At 43.7% G+C, this 25,061-nt stretch overlaps 1 protein-coding gene across 2 annotated transcripts in view; it reads left to right on the plus strand.

Moving 5' to 3' along the window:
- Positions 1-25,061, plus strand: part of LOC117512920 (kinesin heavy chain-like) — a 74,043-nt gene that overhangs the window by 24,583 nt on the left and 24,399 nt on the right. For both annotated transcript variants that reach the window (XM_034173146.1, XM_034173147.1), the window contains exons 4-18: positions 11,390-11,494; positions 11,566-11,614; positions 11,735-11,790; positions 11,864-11,951; positions 16,149-16,273; positions 16,359-16,463; positions 17,465-17,613; positions 17,716-17,864; positions 17,965-18,143; positions 20,645-20,713; positions 20,815-21,021; positions 21,097-21,243; positions 22,491-22,679; positions 23,255-23,372; positions 23,506-23,567. In XM_034173146.1, coding sequence (XP_034029037.1) covers positions 11,390-11,494; positions 11,566-11,614; positions 11,735-11,790; positions 11,864-11,951; positions 16,149-16,273; positions 16,359-16,463; positions 17,465-17,613; positions 17,716-17,864; positions 17,965-18,143; positions 20,645-20,713; positions 20,815-21,021; positions 21,097-21,243; positions 22,491-22,679; positions 23,255-23,372; positions 23,506-23,567 — 1,797 coding nt within the window. The remainder of the gene's footprint in view (positions 1-11,389; positions 11,495-11,565; positions 11,615-11,734; positions 11,791-11,863; positions 11,952-16,148; positions 16,274-16,358; positions 16,464-17,464; positions 17,614-17,715; positions 17,865-17,964; positions 18,144-20,644; positions 20,714-20,814; positions 21,022-21,096; positions 21,244-22,490; positions 22,680-23,254; positions 23,373-23,505; positions 23,568-25,061) is intronic.

The following is a 25,061-nucleotide window of genomic DNA, read 5'->3' on the forward strand; positions in this document are numbered from 1 at the left end:
TAAATTTTCATCCCCAAAACTAACACCTGCATCAAATCAGATCTGCTCGTTAGTCTGCATCTAAAAAGGAGTGAACACACCTTGGAGAGCTGTTGCACCAAGTGGACTGACATGAATCATGGCTCCAACACGAGAGATGTCAATTGAAACAAAGGAGAGGATTATCAAACTCTTAAAAGAGAGTAAATCATCACGCAATGTTGCAAAAGATGTTGGTTGTTCACAGTCAGCTGTATCTAAACTCTGGACCAAATACAAACAACATGGGAAGGTTGTTAAAAGCAAACATACTGGTAGACCAAGGAAGACATCAAAGCGTCAAGACAGAAAACTTAAAGCAATATGTCTCAAAAATCGAAAAATGTACAACAAAACAAATGAGGAACGAATGGGAGGAAACTGGAGTCAACGTCTGTGACCGAACTGTAAGAAACCGCCTAAAGGAAATGGGATTTACATACAGAAAAGCTAAACGAAAGGCATCATTAACACCTAAACAGAAAAAAACAAGGTTACAATGGGCTAAGGAAAAGCAATTGTGGACTGTGGATGACTGGATGAAAGTCATATTCAGTGATGAATCTCGAATCTGCATTGGGCAAGGTGATGATGCTGGAACTTTTGTTTGGTGCCGTTCCAATGAGATTTATAAAGATGACTGCCTGAAGAGAACATGTAAATTTCCACAGTCATTGATGATATGGGGCTGCATGTCAGGTAAAGGCACTGGGGAGATGGCTGTCATTACATCATCAATAAATGCACAAGTTTACGTTGATATTTTGGACAGTTGAAAGGATGTTTGGGGATGATGAAATCATTTTTCAAGATGATAATGCATCTTGCCATAGAGCAAAAACATTCCTTGCAAAAAGACACATAGGGTCAATGTCATGGCATAGGGTCAATGTCAATGAGCAGATCTGATATGATGCAGGTGTTAGTTTTGGGGATGAAAATTTACAGGGTGATTCCATAATTTTTTCCTCAGAATTGAGTGATTCCATATTTTTTTCCTCTGCTTGGTCTAAAAAAGTAACCGTTACTGACTGCCACAATCTTTTTTCTTGATTTCTTATAGTGTTTCTTAAAGCCAGAAAGTTGCCATTTGAAATGACTTTAGTTTTGTGTCATGTCTGTGATCTGCTTTTTTTCTACAAAATTAAACAACTGAATGAACATCCTCTGAGGCCGGTGATTCCATAATTTTTGCCAGGGGTTGTATATATATTGATGAGGGCTGATTTCGGCATGCGGGTGGAGATGATAAACTAATGTTGTTTTCCGGCAGCTAGAATAGAAAAAATGAATGTTTATGAGTTCAATTCGTTCCACTGAAAGAATGTAAAAATATTCATTATTTGTTTTATATAATGGCTAAAATAGATCCTTGTCATTTGATATTTTATTAATTTACAAAAAACAGAAAAGGGAACCAGTGGAACATTGTGGTGTTCCACTGGAGCTTTGACACCAACAATCCAGTGCGAACTTTAAATTGGAGTCCACAGTTAGATAGTTCAAAAATAATCCTGACGATGTTGTCCGTGATACTTCCAAAAAAAGGACTTTGTGTACTTCCTCAGTCCAGTGAAAAATTGCATCAGAAATTAGTCCAGCTTTTCATCCTAACAGCTCTTCATGCCTCCAGATGGCTTACGGTGTTGTGTGTGTGTGTGTGTGTGTGTGTGTGTGTGTGTGTGTGTGTGTGTGTGTGTGTGTGTGTGTGTGTTAGAAGAATTAGCAGCGTCAGTTAGCTCCTTCAAATCGTCATCCACCAGCAAAACAAACTGGTGCAAATATATGGAACTAAATTTGCACGGTAAATGGAAGGAAATAATCCATGTCACATGACATACAAAGCACCAATCAAATGACAAGGATCCACTCAGCCGATTTACAATTGGTAATAATTGACTAATAAGGCCCCATTAAAAAAAAAAAGTTAGTTTATCATCCTTGACATCAGAAAAAGTGATCAGGACGTGCTGACTGTATGAGCGAAACGCTGCGACATCAGCTGTTCCACGTCAATGAAATTCACCCAAAAAAATAAATAAATAAAATAACACTAATAATAGTAAACATGTGATCCTTAGGAAACTTAATGTGATGGGTACTGGCACAGCGGCTACCAACGCGGCGGCTACCAACGCAACGGCTACCAATGTGACTTCTTTCGGCACGATGCTCACCAGCATTACGCCTATGAGCACGACAATCGGTACAGCTGGTATACCCCCGATGACGAACAGTACAGATGCTACTACCAGCGCAACTCCCTCGTCTATGCTTAGAACTCAGAATGAATGTGTAGATAAAGACATTCCTGTGCATATTGTGAATTTTAATTGCAACGGTCTTAAAAGTTCATATGGTAGTATTTTAAACATGATGAATACAAATGATTGCATGTTTGTGTGTGAGACTTGGCTTAGACCTAATGAACTGAACGCTACAGGTCGTGAATTGAATAACGAGGGATATTGGTGTAACCTTAAGTTGAGCATTGACCCCAAGCAGGTTCCTATAGGGTGACCATACGGAGGTGTTGGTTTCATATGCCGTAAAGTACCAGGACTCACTTATATCCCTCTCAAATCTGACAATGACAGGATAATGGCGATCCAGTTTGTGATTGTCAATAAGGTACAACTTACTGTGATAGGTGTCTACTTACCTCATCATGACGGTTCGTGTAGGCAGGCGACTCTTCGTAGTGAGACACTGGAAGATGTGCAATGTCTCATTGACACGAATGACCCGTCTCCTGTGCTTGTGCTTGGTGACATGAATGCTTGTATGCCGCGTGCCAATCAGCTAACGAGACATTGGTATAGGTTGCATCCTTTTAGCATATCTCACCCATATTGGCCTCTCTTCATTGGCTTCCTGTTAATTCTAGAATAGAATTTAAAATTCTTCTTAAGTACCATATCACCCCAATAGAACGCTTCGCTCTCAGACTGCAGGCTTACTTGTAGTTCCTAGGGTTTGTAAGAGTACAATGGGAGGCAGAGCCTTCAGCTTTCAGGCTCCTCTCCTGTGGAACCAGCTCCCAATTCAGATCAGGGAGACAGACACCCTCTCTACTTTTAAGATTAGGCTTAAAACTTTATAGTTAGGGCTGGATCAGGTGACCCTGAACCATCCCTTAGTTATGCTGCTATAGACTTAGACTGCTGGGGGGTTCCCATGATGCACTGAGTGTTTCTTTCTCTTTTTGCTCTGTATGCACCACTCTGCATTTAATCATTAGTGATTGATCTCTGGTCCCCTCCACAGCATGTCTTTTTCCTGGTTCTCTCCCTCAGCCCCAACCAGTCCCAGCAGAAGACTGCCCCTCCCTGAGCCTGGTTCTGCTGGAGGCTTCTTCCTGTTAAAAGGGAGTTTTTCCTTCCCACTGTCGCCAAGTGCTTGCTCACAGGGGGTCGTTTTGACCGTTGGGGTTTTTACGTAATTATTGTATGGCCTTGCCTTACAATATAAAGCGCCTTGGGGCAACTGTTTGTTGTGATTTGGTGCTATATAAATAAAATTGATTGATTGATTGATTTTACAAAGCACAGTTACATGCTTTACGATTTTGTATGTCAAAATGAAATGTTCTCTTGTAATTTCGAATTTAAACAGAATGTTAGTTACACCTATCAAAAGGCAGGGTCTTTTTCATATATAGATCACGTGTTTTATTCTAAATTATCTCAAGAAAATGTTCGTGACATTTATGTGTTTGCCAGATATTGTGAGTGACCATTTGCCTATTAGAACCACGGTTGTTATACAGGCGAGTGATGGTGCTAGGGACTCGAACTTTTACCCCTCCGCTCCTAGGTTCCCTAGGATAGACTGGTCTGACGACTCCCAGTGCCAGTTATACGCTGATTACATCGCCATCGCCGCCACTGACCTGCCCCGTGTGGACGTTGACCTCGTCCAAGACGTTGAGATGGCCAGGCTCCAGGTGGACTCTATGTGTAACGCCATCCAGGACGTTGTTCACCAGGCCACCCAGCACGTCATAGACGGCCGTTCGTTGTACCAGGGCCGACATCGGAAGAAGCATTGTTGGAACAGCGTGTGTCTTCATGCATGAGATCGCCAGCGTTTTTGGTATGGCTTGTGGCGAGCTGCTGGTAAACCCCGAGATGGTCATGTGCACGCCTGCTACAAGCTGTCCAAGAAGGTGTTCCGTTTGGCCTGTCATAGAGCCGTCAATATGAACATTTACCAGACGTATAACCAGCTCGACTTCCTTTTAGGGCAGCGGAATATGAATAAATTCTGGAACCTCGTCAGAAGGAGCAAATGTACATCCAGCTCTACAGTGTATAACATCAGTATAGACTCTCTCCATAGCCACTTCAGCAAGAAGTTTGACTATGTGAGCAATGGCGTCACTGAGACTGTCCGACGTTCCGAGTTATTAGTCCAACAGAATTATGAGTCAGCAAAGGCACACATGGATACAGACTTTGTGATGACCAATGATATGCTTCTGTCGTACCTGGGTAAACTCCGTCAAGGATGCTCTGCAGGTATTGATGGCATCACTGCTGAACATTTGAAGTGGTCTACTGGAACTCGTTATTTCCATAATATACCGTATGCTGACATTGTGTATTCGTTATGGTATAGTTGGAGACTCCTTTACTAAAGGACTTCTTGTACCACTGCTGAAGAAGCCCAATATAGACCCGTCCATCGCAAAGCCCTATTGGCCCATTGTCATTTCCACAACATTCTCGAAGTTGCTGGAGGTCCATATTCTCTCTATGTGCGGTGAGCATGAATTTCACGACCTCCAGTTTGGATTTGTGGGAAGCTGAGGAACGTCCATGGCTGTGGCTATGACAAGTGACATTATTGACTATTGTGTCAGTAGAGGATCGCCCGTATATGTATGCGTGCTTGACGCGGAAGGTGCCTTCGATGGTATCCCACATTCAGTGATGTTTGCAAAGGCGCTTGCCGTGATACCGACTTTATACTGGCGTCTCTTGGTATACTGGTACAGCAGACTTGTATACATCAAATGGGGCGATAGGATCAGCCAGAAGATTGTTATTCTGAAGGGGACCCGCCAGGGTGGACTGTCATCCCCTTTCATCTTTAACTTGTTGTACCAGGACTTGGTGACGGATCTGTCCTCCATGAGCCGTGGCATCGCTATAGACGGAACGACATATAATGTCTGCTGCTATGCTGATGACTTGTTACTCTGCAGCCTGATGATCTCCGGTCTCCAGGATCTAATCGATCACGCTAACAGCTACATTACCCAACACGGACTCAGCTTCAGTCCTTTGAAAACCACGTGTGTGACATTTGGTAAGAGTCCTTACACCAACCGCTGGTGGACCCTTGATGGCACTAGGCTCGTCGAATCCACAGAGGTGAAGCATCTAGGAGTCACTCTCGCCAACAATGCCCGAAGTCACTCAGAAACAGGCATTCAGGCAACCAGATGCACGTTTTACTCTCTCCAAGGCGCGGGGTTGTGTGCAGGGGGTTGTAATCCTGGCACCATCACTCATATTTACATCTCTGCTATAATACCTGTTCTGACCTATGGTTTAGAGTGTACCTACCAGAATAAAACTGTTATGGATAGGGTTGAAGTTGCCCAAAGTAAGTTTCTTAAAGCTGCCCTTGGTCTCAAGTCCTACTGTAGGTCATCTCCTCTTCTCCAAGCATTAGGTGTCGATCGTGTCAAAAAATATGTCAACATGCAGAAACTATCATTGTTCAGGTCTATGTTCTTGTTGAGCTCACGTACACATGTACTGTGTAAATATCTTTTATGTCAAGCACTTCAGGGTCAATTGTTTAGTCAGGCTAATCTCGTTTCAGCTGTTGTTAATATCTGCCAGGGAATATGGTATATCCTTAGCTAGATATCTATGCGACACTTCTTATAAAGGAGCTAGCAAGAGAACCATTAAAAGAACCCCTGATTGTGTTGTCGCTGACAGTGTTCGCTTCACTTTAACTGCCGCTGGTGGCTTTGAGAGCTCAAATGTCAATGATTTATTGTCACTATTTGTCACCAGTATTGTTGTGTCTGTCTATTGTTGATTTTATATATTTTATTTTATTTTATGTCATTATTATTTTTTTTTCTCCATGAATTAGGAGGTTCAATAAATCAAATCAAATTAAACAAGCTGACTCCATCTGCAGGAGGGTTCAAACAAAAGCCTGCAACACATCGAGCCAGTGTCGCCAACCGAACGGTCCCCCTCTCAAAATCCGCCCGCCCTGCCTTCACTGCATATGCATCATCATCCGCAGTTCACTGATTATCACCTCGTTTCAGCTTCAAACTACCACCAGTGATCACGTGTCTCAGCCACAGATATCTGAAGCTTTTCTACAACAATCATTTAAACATAAATTCAGCATTATTTCATCATAAAAGACTGAGGAAGCGATCAGAGCACTGCGGCTACAGGAGCTGCTAGCTGATGCGTTCACTGCGCATCAGACATTTCAAAGTATCACCAATTATCGCCTTGTTTCTGCTTAAAAAACTGACTTTAGAATGATTTAAGAGGTTTTACTTTGTCATTTGATGGTTAATAATCACATTAATCTCTTTGATCGCTTTGGGTGTAGAGAGGCAGACTCAGACAGTCAGACTCAGATGAGCTGTTGTGGTCCCAAATAATGCATGTGCAGTGAAGACAGTGAAGACCTTTTGGGGGGGGGGGTTCGGTCTGCAACACCAGCATAACTCCAGAAATGAAGCACTTATACACAGAAATACGTCCAATCGCGAACAAAACAAATGGGACTGTTTACGATAATGGTTCTCCCGCTGATGTCACTTCCTTCTTCTTCTCCAATTTTGTGACTCGCCTGGAAGTTCCTGTTTTTTAGTGGCGCACAGTTCAAAATCCGAATATTTATCAATTCACTAACCACACACAGAGAAAGCATTAATTTCAAACTGTTGTTTAATTATAGTCAAATAAACATTACATATGGTATCAGCTACACTTTAAGGCACTCACCTCGGTCACATTGTCAGCCACAGTCTGATCAATAATCTGATCACTGATCAATTAATAGCAAAATAAATCTTCTTCTTTGTGTTTATCAGCAGTGTTTGTAACCAACTTTAGAGGTTCATACTGCCACCTGCTGTACTGGAGTGGAATAATGCCATTAATTATTCCAAGTCTCTATGATACAGAAGATGAAACACACTCACTCACTCACTCACACACTCATCTTCAACTGCTTAGTCCAATTAAGGGTCACAGGGGGTGGAGCCTATCCCAGCAGCAGTCATAGAGAGCGAGGCGGGTTCACCCTGGACAGGACACCAGTCTGTCACAGGGTCACATAAAGACAAACAAACACATTCACACCTACGGACAGTTTAAAGTTTCTAGTCCACCTAACCTGCGTGACTTTGGATGTGGGAGGAAGCTGGAGCACCCGGAGGAAACCCTCACAAACATGGGAAGAACATGCTAACTCCACACAGAAAGGGCACAGGTGGGAATCAAACCCATGACCTTCTCGCTGTGAGGCAACAGTGCTAACCGCTAAGCCACTGTGCTGGAAGATGAAACAATGAAATGAAAAATAAAATGGCACATGTTGGATCATTGCAGCACTTTTTTAAAGCCTGAGGCAGAGCGCTGTGTGTGAGGGCTGTCGGTTATTTGTCACCTAAAACTACAGCTTTGATGCTCTGAGCCAATGGCACCAACCAGTCAGGTGAGCCAATGGCACAGTCAAAATCAGTTGGTGCTAAATCTAAAGGCCTGGTCCCACTGGCGTTTAGGAAGATTTACATATGAATTGCGCACAGGATTGGTTCATATTCGCTAAACGTCCGCAATATCCATGAAACATGCTTGTATGAGTCGGCCGACACCCGCACACATCTGCAATTATCCGCAGAGTTTTTCCATTGCCAGGATTTTTGAGCTGCACAAAATTTTGGCTGCGGATGACATCCACGTTACATACTCAATACATACTCAAAACATAATCTATGCACTGTATATCTGCCATTATCTGATGATATCCGCAAATGATGGGGTATTGCGGCTTGGCAGCGGACTGGGACAGTGTGTAATACAGATATATTGCGTGCCTATCACGCCCACATCACAAACTAAAATAAGATGTAGCGACTGCATACAGAGTGGCCACGAATAAAGCCGTTGTATTACGTCAGCTTTGCATCTGATTTGTGGACAATTTGCAAATGCACAACAAACACTCCACGTAAACCCAAAGTACCATGGCAGACATCGACATACCTGCCAGTCAGTGCCAGTCCAGCTGTTGAAATGGACAGCTGTAGTTATGGTTCCCCAAAAACGCCATCCAATAACATAAATGCGCACTGACAGGAGCATGTTTTGCTTCACGCAGCAGCACAACCTGTGTCCCGATGATCCCACCCGCTGTGTTCACAGCTGGACGCCGTTCTTTGTTCCACCGGCTGCCACGCTCTGCGCTGGACGCTACGTATATAAGATAATTATTTCATGGCGGATTAATCATGTTTTCTGCAAATTCGCCGTTGAAAATGGCTCTAATCACTTCCTGAATCACGAAGGAGGCTGCAGCCTGAGCTGTTCTCGCGCACGCACGAGTGCACCTAACAAGCTGCAGAAAGCATTTTGAGCCGTCTAAAAAGGTAATTATTTGACTTGTTTACATTGTCAAGGCTTGATAAAACAGTTGCGTTTTTTTTCCTTCTTGTCTGCAGCCGTTACAGTATTTATTCCTATGTTTATAACAGATGTAACTTCTTGTTATAATCGTTCAGACGAGCTGCGCTCTGATGAGATCTGCTGACGTCACCACTCACCCTGTTCACTGCTTGTTTACTCCAAGCAACTTGTCCAAGTCCAGCAAAGACTCCAGAGTCTGTGGTGTGAGTGTGAATAGTGATGCCGAAAGGCCGAGTGCACTTCATTTATGACCGCAATGCAGATGCCATGCATGCGCAACACGTGCGCAATGCATTGTCAATACATCTGTGATAATCGTAATGCGTCCGATCCGTTTGCTCAATACATGCGTTATACATCCGTGACTGTTTGTCATATATTCATTGTACATTATTAATATATCCGTAATTCATACTGAGACATCTGTCATTTTTGGCCACTTTTGTTGCGGACGACAGTGAATGCCCAAAATTTGTATACTCAATTCATGCGCAATTAATCCTCTCCCCAGTGGGAACGGGCCTTAACTAAGACAGTTTCAATGTGTTTTTTGATTAGAAAACAAAATGTAGAACAAAGTTTTCTAATACATTTGCAAAATACAAACATACAATCTGTAACAGAATGTAAATATCTTGGGTTGGTCCTTGACCCCCAATTGAAATTTGATAATCATATTAAGAAAATCTCTAAAATCATACAAACAAATCGTAACTGCTTTAAATTAATTAGATCTTACATTCCAAAATAGGCCGTCCTCCTGTACACGCATGCTATGATATTCTCACACATATCGTACTGCGTGACAGCGTGGGCCCGGGCCACGCCCTCAGTCACAAAGCGCATTGCTTCACTGTACAATCAAACAATAAAAATTATGGATTAAAAGCCAATTTGTTACCATCACTGTAGTATTCTTGAGAAGTATAAACTGCTGAGCTTTGAAAGCTTTAGTAATCTGTGCTTTCTCAAACTGTTATTTAAATGGATTAATAATCAAGCACCTGAGCCGCTCAATTCATGTGTTCGGAGACCAAATGGAAACAGAGTCACCAGAGGTTCCGTAAATAAGAACTGTAAGATCCCACAGTGCAGGACTTCATCTGGTCAGTCTGCCTTTTGTTTTAAAAGCATAAATCTGTGGAATTCAAGACCATATCTGAGTTTAGGATGTTCACCTCCAGGCTCAAGTTTTGGCTGAAAAGTCACCGATGTTGTACCCATGTGTAAATAGTACTGTGAGTGAAGGAAGAATTGAATGGAGGAGTGAGTGTGTTAACATACAGAAATTCAGTTTTTAGAGTTTAATATTACAGATGTGTGTTGGTAAGTGTGGAAATGCAAGAAAATTTTAGATGTGAGAAGGTAGGAGGACCAATGATTGAATGGTGAAATGGTGAATGAGGTCATTAATTATGTAAATTGTTAATTATGTATATTGCAGAATTATTAATTATGTAAATTGTAGAATGGCCCAACCAGGGACAAGAGTTGTGAATTAGCCTTAGCTATAAACTCTTTGTGCGTCACATCAGTTACAAACTCTGCTTGCTCTGTCTGATTGCGTTGTCCCTACCAAATAAACAAATAAATGAAATGAAATTCCAATGATGTGCTTACATTTATTTATTTAGTTTTTTAATGAAGCATGGTGTTAATTTTGTAACTGCTCTTCACCTGGGTGAAAGTGAGAACCTCTGCTAGTATATACAAACATAGAAAGAAGTGAACTAAATTAAGTTCAAAATAGAAAATAATTACAGGATTAATATGAAATAAAAAGATAAAGAATTTTAAAATATCAAAATAAATTAATAAATACAAACTTCAATAAACAAATAAATGCAAACAATTACTTTATGTATTTTTATTTATATTTTAAAGTAATTGATTTCTCTGTATATTTCTACAAGTCTCTCATTTATTTTCTTTATTTTTAAGTATTTATTGCTTTACTATTTTACTGATTTATGTATTTTTTGACACAATAGATTTTCCATGTGAAGTGTAATTACTGTGGGTGAAGTAAATCAAAGTGGCTGTTTTCATGTAGCCATTTTAATATGTAAAACCAAATTCTGTTTGTACGTAGCACAGCCGTGTTCGGGGGTCAGGGTTAACGTTAGGAGTTTACGTTTCTCCAGTGGTATGTAGGATGACATCACACTATGACACACTATGACCCACTATGACGTTGTAGCCCTCATATCAGACATTTGAACCAGCGGGCACAGGTTTGCATCCCATTCATCTAATAGATTTCCTGTCTTCTTCTTCTTCCTCCTGTTTTTTTTTTTTGGTATTTCATTATTAAATGAGTGTGATGAAGTTAGAAAGATAGATCATTACAGATATTTCAGAACCACAGAAAATGTTTAAGATCATCACTTCAAAAGGTCGTTTCTACTCACATGCAGATATAAAACAAGTAACGCCATCATCATGCCACTTAGACTGACCAATCAGAAATGCTACGTACTAACAGAACTGTGATTTATTAATACATTAATTAATACATTATTATTACATACATACAGCCGCGGCTGACCAAAATTATTCTATTTCAAATTAACAACATATAAAACTGGAGATCTGACCACAGACAGACGTGTCTAATGTGTCACTGCATGAGATCGACGTTAACTTTTAACTTTGGCTGTAATTTGAAGACTTGTTTTGGGTTTCAGGGAAAGCTGCACGACCCTCATCAGATGGGCATCATCCCTCGTATCGCTGAGGACATTTTCAACCACATCTTTGCCATGGACGAGAACCTGGAATTCCACATCAAGGTGTCTGCTGAAGACGGTTCTTTCATGTTTGATGATACCGTCCATGGCTTCAGCTCTTTCTTCTTTTTCAGGTTTCTTACTTTGAGATCTACATGGACAAAATCCGTGATCTTTTGGACGGTTGGTGCCGACAGTCTTCTTAATCACCTTGAGCCAGACTTTTGATGCAGCACCAGTGGGACGTCTCAAGATGATTTAATTTACAATATGTGTTGTTTCGTTTCTTCTCTTTTTCTTTAGTGACAAAGACCAACCTGTCTGTTCACGAGGATAAGAACCGGGTGCCCTATGTCAAGGTTTGTGAGACACAGTGTTTTGTCCTGTCAGCCTGCAGCGGTCCCTGATGTTGACTCCTGTTTTTGCCCTCAGGGATGCACAGAGCGTTTTGTCTCCAGCCCCGATGAGGTGATGGATGTGATCGATGAGGGAAAATCAAACCGCCACGTTGCCGTAACCAGTAAGTCTGCATTCAGAAATATAGTTTCAGAAAGACTTGATCATATATTTTCTCCTGGGATTTGATCTAAATCCTTTAATATGGGCGATCTGCTGAAACGGCCTCTAAACCGATGTATCGTCTCCACTGACGTGGTGGATTTTTGTCGTGTTCCATTTCAACATGAGAACTGTATTGCCAAAGGTTCGAAATCTGCTGCACCTGCCGGGGGAGACCCTGCTGTTCTTTTCACCAAGTGTCATGTCAGCACCTCCAGACCTCGGTGCGACATACGACCTGCGTCTATCAGATTTCCCACCATGTCAGATTTTATGGAAAATATGTTCACAGGCTACAGATTTTGTCCAATCTTCAGAAAACCTCTGAGCTTCTGACTAAGCCTAACAATGTTCCCTGTATTCAGTTTATTTATGGCAACAGTGGTTTGGAAAAACTCCCATAACAATTTGCGATCACCTTTACAGCTTTTTAAGTGTTCAAAGTTCATCCGACACAGCGGATTGAAATCGACGGTGAAGCCACCAGACAGGAAGTGATGTCATATCTCAGCAGCACTTTGATGTCCCAAAACTAAACGTCTTATGTGGGCTCGGATCCCCACGGAGGTGAAGCATGAAGGATTTGGTGTCTTGTAACCTCTAGTGGGCGCTGCTTCCAGAGACTGATGCTCATCCAGGAGTTGCCTCATTTTGTTTTTTGTTTTTTTGTTTTTTTAGATGATATACAGCCGCTACTTGACTCTCACAGTTCAGGACACAAATCAGATTTTAGATATAATCACAAAAATGCCAAGACAATAAACAGCCTCCTGAAGAGTAAAAACAAGACGTATAAGTCACACCTTTTCCTGTATGATTGTTGTTGTTGTGTATGTTTTATTGTTGGGATTTATTCTCTCACTGCTGGAGCTTATTTTGTTTATTGCTGTGATTTCTGGGAAAGCTCCACCTAAATAGTTAATATAACACGTGATTTTTCTGTATGTAAGTCGCACTGTAGTGTAATTAGCGGGACCTCCCAAACTAGTAAAGAAAAGTATGAAAAGCAGAAATTACTTTATATCTACATATCCTGTGATGTCATCCAATAAGCCACACCCACTCACCGGCTCCATCAGGCTGCCTCTTCAGGTCAGATCAGTCGACGGAGCTCTGGTCTTCTTTAGGCCCTCTGGGGTCACTGATGTGTCACTGTGTTGTCTTCCTGTAACCTTGTTAAAAGCGTTAATGTCCTGTCATCAGCAGCTTCATCTGGAATTTACAAAGAAATAAAAAAAATCTGAGAAGAACCTGGTTTGAGGTGGAAACAGGAGGAAAGATTTTCAGTTGGTCTATAGTCATATAGTTTGTTCTCCGTTACAGCCGGTGACTCTCGTCAACTGTCAGCATCATTTCTGACAAAAAGAAGATTTACTTTATGGACTGAGCTGAATAAACTATATCACATAAACTACAAAAACTGAGACACAAATCAACACAGTTAATTCTTCCTGCTGCACAGAGTCACTGAGGGGCCACATCATTATTATTCACCTTATTTTGAAGAGATTTACAGTCAGATGTTCTTACTGTTGCACACACCAGCATGCAGACTCAGTGCAGACTTTGTGCAAACCTAGTCCAGACTCAATGCAGACCCTATTGCAGACCCATTGCAGACTCAATGCAGACTCACTGCAGACCCAGTGCAGACTCAGTCCAGACTCAATGCAGACTCACTGCAGACCCAGTGCAGACTCAGTCCAGACTCAGTGCAGACTCAATGCAGACTCACTGCAGACTCAGTCCAGACTCAATGCAGACTCAATGCAGACTCACTGCAGACTCACTGCAGACCCAGTGCAGACTCAGTCCAGACTCAGTGCAGACTCAATGCAGACTCACTGCAGACCCAGTGCAGACTCAGTCCAGACTCAATGCAGACTCAATGCAGACCCATTGCAGACTCATTGCAGACTCAATGCTGACTCACTGCAGACCCTTTGCAGACTCAATGCAGACTCACTGCAGACTCAGCCCAGATTCAATGCAGACCCAGTGCAGACTCAGTCCAGATTCAATGCAGGCCCACTGCAGACCAAGTGCACTCAGTCCAGGCTCAGTGCAGACTCACTGCAGACCCAGTGCAGACTCAGTCCGGACTCAATGCAGACTCACTGCAGACTCAGTGCAGACAGCCCAGATTTGCTGCAGACCCACTGCAGACCCAGTGCAGACTCAGCCCAGATTCGATGCAGACCCAGTGCAGACTCAGCCCAGATTCGATGCAGACCCACTGCAGACCCAGTGCAGACTCAGTCCAGGCTCAATGCAGACTCAATGCAGACCCAGTGCAGACCCAGTGCAGAGTCAATCCAGATTCAATGCAGGCCCACTGCAGACCCAGTGCAGACTCAGTCCAGGCTCAGTGCAGACTCACTGCAGTTCCAGTGCAGACTCAGCCCAGATTTGATGCAGACCCACTGCAGACCCAGTGCAGACTCAGTCCAGATTCAATGCAGGCCCACTGCAGACCCAGTGCAGACTCAGTCCAGGCTCAGTGCAGACTCAATGCAGACTCACTGCAGTTCCAGTGCAGACTCAGCCCAGATTCAATGCAGACCCACTGCAGTTCCAGTGCAGACTCAGTCCAGATTCAATGCAGGCCCACTGCAGACTCAGTCCAGGCTCAGTGCAGACTCAATGCAGACTCACTGCAGTTCCAGTGTAAACTCGGCCCAGATTCAATGCAGACCTACTGCAGACTCAGCCCAGATTCGATGCAGACCCACTGCAGACTCAGTCCAGGCTCAATGCAGACTCACTGCAGACTCAGTGCAGACTCTGTGGAGCTGCTGACCTCAGATATCATCTGCAGAGAAACCTGAACCCAAGCTGATCCAATTATTGTCTGCACCAGGATCTGCTGAAATGACTTTATTCTGCTGCAAGCATCCTGTGCCAGCAGGAAATAATAATCATAATAATTTACAAACCCCTCACTCTAAGAGGATTGTAAAGGCACAGATTAATCTATGGTTATAAATGAATAAGTATGTTCAGGTTATGTTTAATAACTGGGACTTTTCATCTGATTTTTGATTCTCTTTCATGTGTAAATGTTTCCATGTTGCTTTAATCTAGTTTCATTTTACAGCACGGCTTCATTTCCACAGATACCGAAAACATCACGCTGCCCAAAAACGTGCATCTTAAAATTTAAAAAACATCATAAAGAGAGAAAACGGCTGATGTTAGTGGAGCAGGTATTTCAGCGGGTCAGGAGCCTGCCTGACAACAACTAGACCTGCGTTCAAATCCTGCTCATGCTACACCGTCTCAGTCCACCCAGCTGTAAATTGGTACTGACCTCGGCTGGGGCAGGAACCGGTGTCCCGTCCAGAGGGAGTCATAGACTCATAGGCGGTTGATGCTACAGAGTCTAGAGATAAGCACCAACAGGCCCCAGGACCTACACAGGACCTACAGAAGGCCTACACAGGAACTAGTTCTTCTGCTAAGAACTAGTTCTTCTGCTAACGACACCTTCATGCACACACTGATTCAGTGCCAATATTAATGTGACAACAATGTTGACGCTGCAGACTTGCTGCAGACCTGCTGCAGACTCAGTCTAGACTCAGTGCTGACCCAGTGCAGACTCAGTGCAGACTCAGTGCTGACCCAGTGCAGACTCAGTGCAGACTCAGTGCAGACCCAGTCTGGACTCAGTGCACCGTATGTATGCTGCAGATCAAAGAAGTTTATCCTCCTTTTGTAGCGTGTAAACATGAATTTAATATTGTTGAACAAATTGAGAAATGTTCAGCTTTTTTTTTCAGTGGAAGATAATGATGAAGAAATTGTGGCAAATATTAGATGATCAAAATTAACGTGTGTATATATATATATATATATATATATATATATATATATATATATATATATATATATATGTATGTGTGTGTGTGTGTATGTGTATGTGTATGTGTGTGTATATATTTCTACTTGGTTCCATCCCTGATGTCTGTTTGGATTATCTGCTTTACAGAATGAAAAGTTAATAATTAACTTTTTGTTCTTTGAAAAAAAAAAGTCTTTGCTCTTCTATTTAAAAACAATAAACAGAGTTTTAAGTGAAATTCCAGATGAGGTGAAGTGTCGCCTTCTCAGTTTGTCTTTCTGTGGTCTGAATGCTGCGGTTTGTCTCATCCTACAGACATGAACGAACACAGTTCTCGCAGTCACAGCATCTTCCTGATCAACATCAAGCAGGAGCATGTGGAGACGGAGCAGAAGCTCTGTGGAAAGCTCTACCTGGTGGATCTGGCTGGTAGTGAGAAGGTAGGAGGCGCTGTTCTCAAAAATAACAACCAGGAACCTTTTTTCAGGTTTACCTTCACTCTGTGTCTGTGTCCTTTCTTTCCAGGTCAGTAAGACCGGGGCTGCAGGATCCGTCCTGGATGAGGCTAAGAACATCAACAAGTCTCTCTCTGCTCTGGGCAACGTCATCTCCGCCCTGGCAGAGGGCACGGTGAGACATGGAGGTCCACGTTCCTCTTTGTCCACAGACTCACAGCTGCTGCAGAACGCTGTTAATTCTTCATCTGAAAGCAGAAGAAGCTAAATTCTGGTTCAAGCTCATATCTTTCAGGGTTTGAAACATATTTTAGTTTCACTCCCAGATGAGATTTTAAATCTTAATGTCATTTTAAACCTGATTATAATAATACATTTTTTTAAAGCACTTTAAATGAAGAAGAAAATGAAAGTTGCTGAACAAACTCCAGAACAACATGTAAGATCTCCACGTCACCAGCAAAATAATTAAAAGGAGAAAAAAACTGTAAAAGATAATCATGGCAATAGAAAATAAATAGGTTTTAAAATATCTTAAAATAGTCAGTGGAAGTTGCCTTTCGAATCCCAACAGACAGACTGTTGCATAAAGTAGGGGCATGGCAGGAAAAGAATCTGAAACCTGCCGACTTCTTAACCCTTGAAACATGAGGAGGAACATAAGGTTTAACAGGTTCAGCGAGATAGTTGGTCCTTGTCTATTTAGAGGCTTTTAAGTCAGCAGCAAAATCTTGAAATCTGCTCTTAGAGTCACAGGGAGCCAGTGAAGGGAAGCTGGGACGAGTGCAAGGTGACGGAACCTCAAAACCCCCGCAGCAGCATTTGACAATCCAGAAAATAAAACATTACAGTCATCAGTTCTTGAAGACACAAAGGCATGAATCAAAATTTCTGCAAACGGGATCAGCCTGAACACGGCAACGTCACACTAATGAAAATGTGCCATCTTAATTAAATCAAGAAATCTAGCTGCTTCAGAAATGCAGGGATACGGTGCGTTTAGGATGTGTCCAACCGCACGCTGGTGTCCACTCCAAACAGCAACTTCATGAACATTAAGCTGCATAATTTTACATCTATTAAATATTTCAGAAGTTCAAACAGAGAAGCCAAACAGATATACGTGAGTTATTGTTTTTACATCTAGTTTTCCTCCTGTCCCGCTCTGTCCCGCAGAAGACTCACGTGCCGTACCGAGACAGTAAGATGACCCGCATCCTGCAGGATTCTCTAGGGGGCAACTGCCGCACCACCATGTTCATCTGCTGCTCTCCTTCCAGCTACAACGACACCGAGACCAAGTCCACGCTGATGTTTGGACAGCGGTAGACACCTCTGTGGATGTCCTGACTGCAACTCTGAAGACAAATGATAATGTTCAAAGAAACAGATTTAGGAACCCTGACTTATCTTCCTCTTCCTTACAGTGCAAAGACCATCAGGAACACTGCCTCCATCAACCTGGAGCTGACGGCAGAGCAGTGGAAGAGGAAGTATGAGAAGGAGAAGGAGAAGAACAAGACTCTGAAGGACACCATCCAAAAGCTGGAGGCTGAACTCAGCCGCTGGAGAAACGGTGCAGACACGCCTTCTTTCGTCTTGGGACGGACTTCAGATCTGCCAAACTCCTGTTTTCTTGTGATATTAACGTTATTCTCATAAAATGTTTCCTTCAGGTGAGGATGTGCCTGAGATGGAGCAGACCACCTCTGACGTGATGAACCGTGTGGAGTTTGTGGAAGAGCGCCCCATATTGGACAACGACACCTCCTCCATTGTGGTCCGTATTTCTGAGGAGGAGCGGCAGAAGTATGAGGAGGAGATCCGCAAGCTGTACAAGCAGCTGGATGAGAAGGTCCGAACACCTGCACACAAAGGTTGTCATGTGACTAAAAAGATCAATATAGCCAGACATTCAGAGGACACGTGTTTGTCCTTCAATATCGGCACGTTGAGGGGTGGCATGAGGTTGTTCCAAAGGTATAAAAAAAGATGAGGATGTTCTCGTATAATCAGAGGCTGCCTGCAGAAACTCTCAGTCCAGATTTTAAAATGATCTAATTACATATTAGAAAGAGAGTCTGTGTTTCTCAGGTTGCTTTATAACGTGGGAAAAAGCCTGTGGGCTTTTTTGCCCCCAAATCACCTGAGCCTGTCTCCGCCCTGATACCTGATATTGGGAACATCTTGTTCTGTGGGTCAGTCTGGAAGCAGATTATGAAGAAGATGCTCCACGCCGTCTGTAGCACTTAGTCCTTCTTCTCCCAAAGCTACAAGGTAACAGGAAGTAAAACCTGCTGTGGACGACACTCTGAAAGTCCACATACTCATCTTAAATTCAGATCCAGTACCAGGATGGGACGTCCTGAACGCCTGGAGCCAAGTCACCAGCCCTGCTGCTGGAGATCACGGGTCCTGCAGTAAGTCTGACTCTCTCTCTGTTTCTGCTCCACCGATGGCTAACGAACGAAGTCAGGTGTTCTCAGCCAATCACAGGCTAGGAAATACCAGACCTGACCAATCAGCTGTCGCTGCAGCAGCTACACATGGAGGACGTGCAGAGCAGGTGATGTCCAGCTGCAGGACCGGTGACCTCTGATCTACAGGACTGTTACCGGGCTGTACCCGGATGGCATTTTATGTCTCAATGACAGATTTTAATTTTGTGTCTAAAAATATTTCTAATATCAGCAGATCATGAAAAAGTCTGATAACACATTTCAAATTATCAGGCTGCAGAGGAAATGTTACAGATAAATTCACTAAGAGTCACTCACTCACTCATCTTCAACCGCTTACTCCAATTAAGGGTCGCAGGGGCGGAGCCTATCCCAGCAGTCACAGTGCGTGAGACAGCAAGCCACCTAACCTTTCTTTGGATGTGGGAGGAAGCCGGAGCACCCAGAGAAAACCCACATGAACACGCAAACTCTACACAGAAAGGCCACAGGTGGGAATTGAACCCATGACCTTCTCACTGTGAGGCAACAGTGCTAATTGCTAAGTCGCCGTGCTGCCCTCACTAAGAATCATTCCCATAAAATTCCCCATAAATGGAATGGTAAATGGACTGCATTTATATAGCGCTTTTCCATCTGCATCAGATGCTCCAAGCACTGTACAATAATGCCTCACATTCACCCTGATGTCAGGGTGCTGCCATACAAGGTGCCCACTACACACCGGGAGCAACTAGGAGATTAAGGACCTTGCTCAAGAGCCCTTAGTGATTTTCTGGTCAGGCTGGGATTTGAACCAAAGGTCCTTTGGTCTCAAGCCCAACACTTAACCACTGGACCATCACCTCCCCTAGACACCCATGTTCCTACATATGAATATAAGCATGAGAGCTGACGTTTCACATTGACCTCTGACCTTAATTGTGGCCCGTTCTAACTAAAATCCAATCACGTCTTCCCGTCCGGCTCAGTGCACCCGCCAAGTTTGATCAAATTCAGGTTATGCAATCTTAACATATTTTGCTAAAATACATAAAAATATAGTTCTAAAGCAGGAGTCCAAAAACTTGGGATTCGTCCAAAAAGTCCAAAGTATACCACAGGCATGGCTGGAACAGGTGGGTAGACTGAGCACAGGTGGTGCATGAATGAACTAGGAAGGAGCGGCTGAATGAGCCGGCATTTTAAACTGCACTAGCGAAGGTGAATGATTACAGGTGCGAGAGGCCACAAGGTTAGCCACACCCAGTTTAAGACTCATATCGTCACACGTGTGCCTCCAGTGATGTAGTTAATGAACTACATCAATGAATGCCGGTCCCTTCGAGATGAGGTGAACGTCGAGATGAGGTGCCTCGCGCAACTGCACATGGGGAGATGATGTAACTCGCTCGACGTGCAACTGCGCATGCACAGTTTGTTTTGTTTTTTTTTTCCGTCAAAGTTTTTTTTTTTATTAATTGTATTCAGTGTATTTATAGCCTAGTAAGTAAAACATTTTCTGTATTTTACGTTAGGAGCATAAATGTATGTATATGTATATTTTGCCTGTCGAAATAAGCTAACTCCAAGTTAAAAATAATTATCGTTTTAGAGTGAGCAGATTTTATACATGACTACGTTTGGATGAACAATTTATACATTTACTTGCCCATCAAAATAAGCGAACTTCGTCAAGTAATTTTTTCAGTGCACACATATGCAGTTACGTGAGGAACCTCATCTCAACAGACTTATCTGTTGAGCGGAGGTGCCACGCACCTCATCTCGACGACGCTCCTCATCTCGACAGAACACCGGCATCCTAGTTCCATTTAAAGTCTCTGTATGGCTCTCAGTGTAGAGTTTGTCACCTCTGGTGTACCTGGTCTTGAAGCTGGTATTAATTTTTATGCAGGATGATGAAATTAACCTGCAGTGCCAGATGGTGGAGCAACTGAAACGGCAGGTGATTGATCAGGATCGGGTAGGTTTATGCACAGAAACACTCTTTAATTTTCAAACCAAGCTGCCAGACGTAAATGCTGACATTCCTGTCGACCGTTCCCTGGTGCTCTTCCGCTCCAGTGTCTGGCTCTGTCCCAGGGTGACAGGGACAAGGTCCAGGCTGAACTGGGGAGGCTGCAGGTGGAGAGTGACAGTGCTAAAGCTGAGGTGAAGGAGGTGCTGCAGGCCTTGGAGGAGCTGGCCATCAACTATGACCAGAAGAGCCAGGAGGTGGAGGAGAAAGGTCTGCAGAACCAACTGCTGGCCGACCAGCTGGCCCAAAAAATGGTAGGAGCTCCACAGACAAAGGGGTTGATAAATTCTACTTCGAATCCTTAAGGCTGATGTGTTTTTGTGTCACAGGCCAGTCTGATGGAGCTGGAGGCAGAGCTGTCACGTATGCAGGAGGTGAGCAGTCAGCAGAGGAAGCGCATCGCAGATGTCCTCAACGGGTTGATGAGAGACCTGAGTGAATTCAGTAGCATCGTGGGTAACGGGGAGCTGAAGCTGGTAAGTCGTAGCAGAAGGTGAAGCAAATAGATCTTCACCTCTTCCCAGGAGAATGATGGCGTCCAAAAACAGTAACCTGGAGCTGCAGCTGTCTGGTCCCAACACGCGTAAAGAAGAGATGGTGTTTGGAGCAGCCTGAGCAGAAGGTCAGGACAGGAGGATCCTGACCTGCTGAGTCCCGGCTGCAGTGATTTTTATTGTGCCTCCACTCAACAAAGTTGGGTTGAATTACATTTTCACCCCATCTGGGCACTCGTCCATCCGTCCGTCTGGAAACATCTTGTTTCCACACAGTAACTAAAGTTTAATTGAAACCATTTGTTGGTGGTGAACTGTGGGAGTCCAGAGGAAGGTTACTTTTGAAAATAGCCTTTGTCTGTTATCGAGTATGGCCACTACGGATGCCATCTTCATTTATGTATTCATGGGTAGCGGCTTGTACTCTCGTCTGCTCCCCTTGGGATGCGAACTCACAATCTCCTGCGTGGGAGGCGGACGTTCAGACCAGAGCGTCCAGAGCGTCCGTTAGCTGTCGGGGGAGAGAGGTCTATTGACTATCACATGCACAGCACCTCCTGCTTTCCTCCGTCACACTTGCACTCAGTAAAGAACTGGTGCTGTGTTGTGGGAGTCCAGAGGGAGGTTACTCCTGAAAACGGGCTCAATACACCAAATACGTAGCAGGTGTAAAGCAGCAGTGTTTCGCTGTACAAACAGACCACAGACCATCTTTAAAGAAGGCGTCCTTGGCTGGAGAAATCATTTCCAGACTTCATTATCACCTCGACTATGAAACCCTACACCACCCTAACATATGGGGCGGGGCACTGCTTTGTGCTGTGCTCATTAAATACAGTCAGTCCAGGACAGGGAGAAGGTACTGGTGCTGCTCAGAGCTACATTCAGCATTTCACAGACCTGCCCTGGATCCTTAATGACAACCACCCAGGCAGACCAAAGACCATCCTTATCTCCCCATAGGAGCAGTGCCAGGTGGGCCGTGGCCATGTCCTTGGTCTTCAACACTTAGGTACCTGCATCCTGGGACATAGTCCGAATAATCTACCAAATGATCAAAGTGTCACAGGTGACCCTCCCTTGGAATGCTGGTGTCTCATCTGTGTCTCTTTACGTACTCATGTGACACAAAGTCTTTGCAGCAGAGCCCAAAGATGCTCCAGAGAGACAGGGTCATTGTGTGATGTCACTAACAAATTAAATGACATCTGTTGTTCTCCCATCATCAGCCGGTGGAGATCAGTGGAGCCATTGAGGAGGAGTTCACTGTGGCTCGCCTCTACATCAGCAAGATCAAGTCGGAGGTGAAGAGCATGGTGAAGAGATGCCGTCAGCTGGAGAACATGCAGCTGGAGTGCCACCGCAAGATGGAGGAGACCGGCAGGGAGCTGTCTTCTTGCCAGCTCCTCATCTCTCAGGTGAGAGAGAAAGGCAAAGAACAAGGATGAGAGGAATGAAAGCATGAAGAGCTCATACACTCCTTCAGATTCCTGTAGACATCAGATGAGGCAGAAGAAAAGAGCAGATTCCTGCACTTACAACAAAATGCGTTGGTAGTCAGACCATCATCCGGCAAAAACTGAAAGTGCAAAATCCTGTCAGAAATTGATGACACTGCATGGAAGCCAGGAGTTTGTGGAAATGTACAGTGATTAAGCAATTAGAGGTTTGAGTGAATTATTATTTTCTTTGCTGTTGTAATAGTTATGCAGATTAATAAGTAGGACCCAAAAATGCAACCGCACACTGACTGCTTGAAAAAGGTGATTTTATTTACCAAATGAGAAGAATCAGAATCCAAAAGCTTGGGATCTGTCCAAACAGTGAAACAGGAGGTGTGTGAGTGAACTAACAAGGAGTGGATGAAAGAGCTGCTCTTTTAAACTGCACAGGAGTAGATGACTGATTACAGGTACGAGAGGCCAGAAGGTCTAAAACTCACAGGACAAACAGAAAAAAGTCAAATTCTCACATAAAATTCATGTTTGTCCAGCACGAGGCGAAGATCCGCTCTCTGACAGAGTACATGCAGAGTGTGGAGCAGAAGAAGAGGCAGCTCGAGGAGACCCACGACTCCCTGAGCGAGGAGCTGGCCAAGCTGCAAGACCCGGGTAACACAAAAACACTGCACAAATACAGAGACACAACAGCAGACAATCAAATGTTTGATAGGGGGCGCAGCACGTCTAATCACTGTCTTTATTTTAATGAGACTTTAACTCAAAGTCTGCTTTTTTCTAACAGATAACTTCCTGTTTGAGGAGAAGGATGGAGAGAAGGGTGAAAATGAGGAGGGAAGTATCAAGGTAAGAATGTTGGGGAAAGTGTAATGCACGGACCCACAACAGGGGGCGCAAATGAACGGTCAATAGATAATCCAATAAATACAATTTATTGTGGCAAATGTGCACAACAGGTCGAATACTGCTTTTAGACAATCAATCACAAGATACAATAAGTGACGTGTGGGCAGGCCCGAGGGTAGGAGACGCCTATCCAGAGAAGAGCTGGGGCCCACAAGGTTCCGCCGCCAACGAAGACCTGCAGTATACCGAAGCCGCCAAGTCCCGAGTCCCCAGGTGGCCTCTGCTTCCAGCTGTCAGATCCAGTACTGCTGGCAGGAACAAAAACAGGTTAAGGGTGGGTGTGAGCACACACCCAGCAAACAGTCAGCAAAAAACAGTCTTTAGTTTCCAACGGAGGGAAAACCTCCACCTCCAATCCAGAAACCCGGCACGTGCAGTATTAGTGAGTACTTATCGAAGTTTAGCGTTGGGAGCGAAGACGTCAGCCCTCCACGAACCACAAACCCAGCATCCAGCTGCAAGCACTCACAGAAACGACTGCAAACAATACAGAAGCAAAACTGTATGTGAAAGACACGAAAACGGCTGAGCAGTTTACCTATGAGGTAAGCTGATATCTCGGCAGAGATGTGGTGTCTCCTCCAGGCTTTTATAGTGAAGCTGATGATGATTACTGACAGCTGTCAGTCCTGGCTCCTGGGTGGCCACTGCGCCCTCTAGTGCCTGAAACCCGACAACAGGCAGGGCGCCCTCTGGCGTAGGCCAGCAGTACCTCCTCTTCGGGCGGTCCACACAACAAAGAATATGTATTGGACACGTTTTACTCTTCGGTGAGGTTACTGACTGACACGCTGACACTTTGGCACCTTGTAGTTCAAGTTAAGGTGACGGCAGCGCCCGTGATTAGATCCAACTCTGTCGTAACATTTCATTCCTCCTTTCTCTTTTGAGTTACTCATGATATCATGATATGAAGTCTTGCACAGATAACTGCTTTTAAAAAACATTGTCTCATCATATAGTACGGAACCCGGGAGAGGTCACTTAAAGTGATATTTTGTTTCTGGCCATGATAATTTGTGCGCACGTTTTCCTTTAATTGAGCCCACAAATTAATAAAACATGCTCTCAAATGAATAAAACGTGTGTACGTTTTCCTGGCCGTGATAATTTGTGTGCACATTTTAATGGCCGTAATAATTTGTGCGCATGTTTTCCTTTAATTGAGCCCTTGAATTAATAAAACATGCACACGTTTTCCTTTAATTGAGCCCCCAAATTAATAAAACGTGTGCATGTTTTCCTTTAATTGAGCTCTCGAATTAACAAAACGTGTGCACGTTTTCCTTTAATTGAGCCTTCGAATTATAATAAAACGTGCAGACGTTTTCCTTTCATTTATAATGATATTACCTAAATTGTCATTCTCACGATGGGGAGACGCTTCACCCTCAGCATCCTTTTTAATGTGCTTAAACTCCAGATGATGCCATG

This window comes from Thalassophryne amazonica, chromosome 6 (genome assembly GCF_902500255.1).
Source record: "Thalassophryne amazonica chromosome 6, fThaAma1.1, whole genome shotgun sequence".
Classification (NCBI taxonomy): domain Eukaryota; kingdom Metazoa; phylum Chordata; class Actinopteri; order Batrachoidiformes; family Batrachoididae; genus Thalassophryne; species Thalassophryne amazonica.